This window comes from Protobothrops mucrosquamatus, unplaced genomic scaffold, assembly GCF_001527695.2.
Source record: "Protobothrops mucrosquamatus isolate PMUCROS unplaced genomic scaffold, P.Mucros_1.0 scaffold2771, whole genome shotgun sequence".
NCBI lineage: Eukaryota > Metazoa > Chordata > Lepidosauria > Squamata > Viperidae > Protobothrops > Protobothrops mucrosquamatus.
Genome location: NW_015388809.1, coordinates 24,399 through 27,948, shown reverse-complemented (window position 1 = coordinate 27,948; position 3,550 = coordinate 24,399). Strand labels below are relative to the sequence as shown.

The 3,550-nt window shown below is 37.2% G+C and overlaps 1 protein-coding gene across 1 annotated transcript in view; it reads right to left on the bottom strand.

Annotated features, from left to right (window-relative positions):
- COL22A1 (collagen type XXII alpha 1 chain) overlaps positions 1–3,550 on the bottom strand; it is a gene marked incomplete at its 5' end in the record, with an annotated part of 125,127 nt that overhangs the window by 98,912 nt on the left and 22,665 nt on the right. The window contains 2 exons of the mRNA XM_015825724.1: positions 1,704–1,757; positions 2,416–2,460. Of these exons, the coding sequence (XP_015681210.1) occupies positions 1,704–1,757; positions 2,416–2,460 (99 nt within the window). The remainder of the gene's footprint in view (positions 1–1,703; positions 1,758–2,415; positions 2,461–3,550) is intronic.

Below are 3,550 nucleotides of genomic sequence, written 5' to 3'. Positions count from 1 at the left end.
GCTGACCATCATCTTTAAAGCGCTCCATGGCATCGGACCCGGATATCTCCGAGACCGCCTCCTGCCGCAGATTACCCCCCATCGACCTGTACGCTCCCACAGAGTGGGTCTCCTCAGGGTACCGTCGGCCAGACAGTGCCGGCTGGCGACCCCAAGGGGGAGGGCCTTCTCTGTGGGAGCTCCCACCCTCTGGAATGAATTGCCCCCAGAGATCAGGGTGATCCCTGATCTCCCTTCCTTCCACCGCGCCCTTAAGACATGGTTATTCCAGCTTGCGGGACTGGCCTAGGGGAAAACTTTTAGAGGCGGTTTTAACTATAATTTTAATCAGACCAATCATTAATATTTCCCTTTTAATTAACTTTTAAATTTGTTGTTGGATATTTTTGTACTTTTTATCTGGTTGTTAGCCGCCCTGAGTCCGCAAGGAGAAGGGCGGGATATAAATTTAAAAAATAAATAAAAAAATAAATAAACTTTAAGCACAAACATTATCAATTTGGGTATCCCTTCCAAATATATTCTAGTTTCTTAATTTTATCATAAATCTTATTTAATTCTTCCTCCACTAATATCCATTAATTAAAATAACATATTAATATCCTATAGATATCTAGTCCATCAATTAATCAATCTCTTTAAACTGACGGAAAACAATCAGACCTTGAATCATTTCAATCTATTAAACAAAATTCAAATTACATCCAGTTAATTGTCGTAACTAATAAGATCCGTGTTATCAAACAATCAAATCATCTTATTAGATTAACTCAACATTACATAATAATTTTCTTACAAGTAACCCTATCATCCTAAAAAGAGAACACACTCTTAATCCAGTTAATATATATTCCATTAATCACCCCCATCCACAACTTCTAAAGGCAAGTTTCCACTGATTAACTGTTCTCACTAATAGGAAGTTTCTCCTCAATTCTAGGTTGCTTCTTTCCTTGATAAACTTCCATCCATTCCTTCTTGTCCTGCCCTCAGGTGCTTTGGAGAGTAGGTTGACCTTCTCTTCTCTGTGACAGCTCTTCAAATATTGGAAGACTGCTTTGACATCACCCCTACTCCTTCTCTTTGTAGAAAAAAAGCACAAAGCTTATTTGGCCTGTTTGATTATTGGAACTTGGATCCAAATGATTAATTTGTCCCCACAGAGAACATAGCCAACATGTTTGTCCTGCAGGATAGTCTCATGTAGAGTAGGCTGAAAAATGTTTTCAGAATCTCATTGGAAAACATGGGGTGTGATAGACAGAGGGGAAAACATTCCTCCAGTCAGCAGTGGTCATCAACTAAAACAAACAGATGTGTTCTTTTCAACTGCGAGATGGAGGACCTGAAATGAATCAGGTTGTTCATGTAAACCATTTTGTAGAGGCCATAATGCTTTTCTGTCACCCCATCAGGCCACTTGAGGAGCCACCATTTAAAATGTGGAGCAGGGGTCTTCAAACTTGGCCCTTTTATGACTTGTGGACTTCAACTCCCAGAATTGGGAGTTGAAGTCCACAAGTCATAAAAGGGCCAAGTTTGAAGACCCCTGATGTAGAGGATGTTTGGTAGAACTTGGTGTTAGGTTTATGCAAAGCCTTCATTGCAGAAGTTGATTACCAATCCTAAGTCTTTGTATTGCATATACACAACTAGTTCTAAAAAGGATTCTATTTTTTTAAATTTAAAAATTAACCACATACCTGTTTTCCATCCAAGCCAGGCTTCCCAGGAAAACCGTCAAGGCCATGTTCTCCCTGAGCAAACAAATATAAAAGCTCTGTTGGAGATCTCATTCCATGAGGTAATCTTGGAAAAGCTGCATTATCATGAACACATTTGCCTGGGATTAAATATGGAAGTAGATTTGAATGGCTAGCTTTTTAAAAAAATCATTTCTTGTTTGATTTCCTGTCATGGATTCTAAACTCCAACCTGCACTGAATTGTGTACCTGGTTTTGACTGTTTTCTTCTCAGTTGCCCAGCATGACAACCCAATTACCACCCCATCTTTGGACAATATCTCCAATCTATTCCCTACATAGTGTTTCCAAAATTAAACCCAGAAAATACCACTTTTGTTTGCTTCAGTGCTGAGATTGAGAATGTCTGAAAGGCAGTGAGTTAATTATTTGATAAATCTGATAAATTCAAATAATGAACTGATATCTTTATGCAGACCATGTTTGATCAATGACAAGGGTGAAGATTCCTGGTCACATTACATGTGTGTAGCCTGCATAGAATGTATTATATATAACATGAGTTATAAAATGATCTAACTCAAGTGGAGTTCCAGAGAAATGCATTGTCCTAAGTATAACATATTTGACATGGAATGTCTTTCATGAGCCAATTTCTGTTCCAAACTTGTACTCATATTCATGGGATATTATTTGATAAATTATTTGCACCTTGTCACCACGGGGTCCTTTTTCTCCTCTTTCCCCTTGCAAACCCTAAAAAAAGAAAGAAAAAGAAAGTAGGAAATTACAGGAATCATACTGACACCAATAACTATGAGAATAACTAGATGAGTTATGAACAGGCTAGGAATGTTCTCAGAGTGGCTTAATCAATGTTGAGTGCTGTTAAAGAAAGAAGTTATTTTAGACTCAATTGATTAAGGACCTTTCTTGAATAAAACTGATAGAGGAGGATATTTCTAGCTCAGGATTGAAATGAGTTTGAGCTTCGTTGTCTTCTTGCCGACATTTCAAAACCAAACTAGGTAACATCATCAGTGCTAGCAGTTTGGTAATGAAAAATCTGCAAAAACCCAGAAACCCCCCAAAAAAACAACCAAGCTCAGAAAGCGGCAAGGACCCCACATAGAATAAAACTATACAGTAATTTGTGCTAATTGGTCTTGGAGCGTTGATCAATAAACTCAATATTTTGACTTTAAGCTATTTAAAAAAATTAAAAGTAACCTGTTTTGCAGCCAGCTAAAGGAAGCTAGTGAAAACTGCGTAACCTTCTCCAACAAAAGACATGATCTCATCTGATGAACAGGGACATTATTCAACAAGTGAAAGCTGACATTATAAAGAAAAAAAGATGTACAGTATAATCCATGTGATGAGAAGCCATAGAATTAGAATCAATCTAGATGAGCTTTGTTGAGGTCAATATATGCACACTTGCTATGGATAAGTTCTACAAAATTGACCATCTCCTTGAACTTAACTGTGTATAGCAGCTCACCGGATGGATAAGTCTATGTGTATAAATTCCTTGGAGTCAAAATTACTGCAAAGAACAATCTAAATTATTCTTCAATATTCTGTGAAAACTAATATCAGGTAAATGGGATATAGTTACAACCTATAAAAGAAACGCTGAAACCAAAAAACCCTAATTATTATGAAGATGTTTTACTCCTGAACAAACATTGTTTCATTTGGGAACTGAACAATTAAATTACAGCAAATTAAAGACTAAAAAAATGCATTTATTTCTCATTAAGCAACCAACACTGTTACACAATGTGTCTAGAATATGATGAATGAATGGGAAAGAGAGGGCATGTCTACAAGGAATACTTAC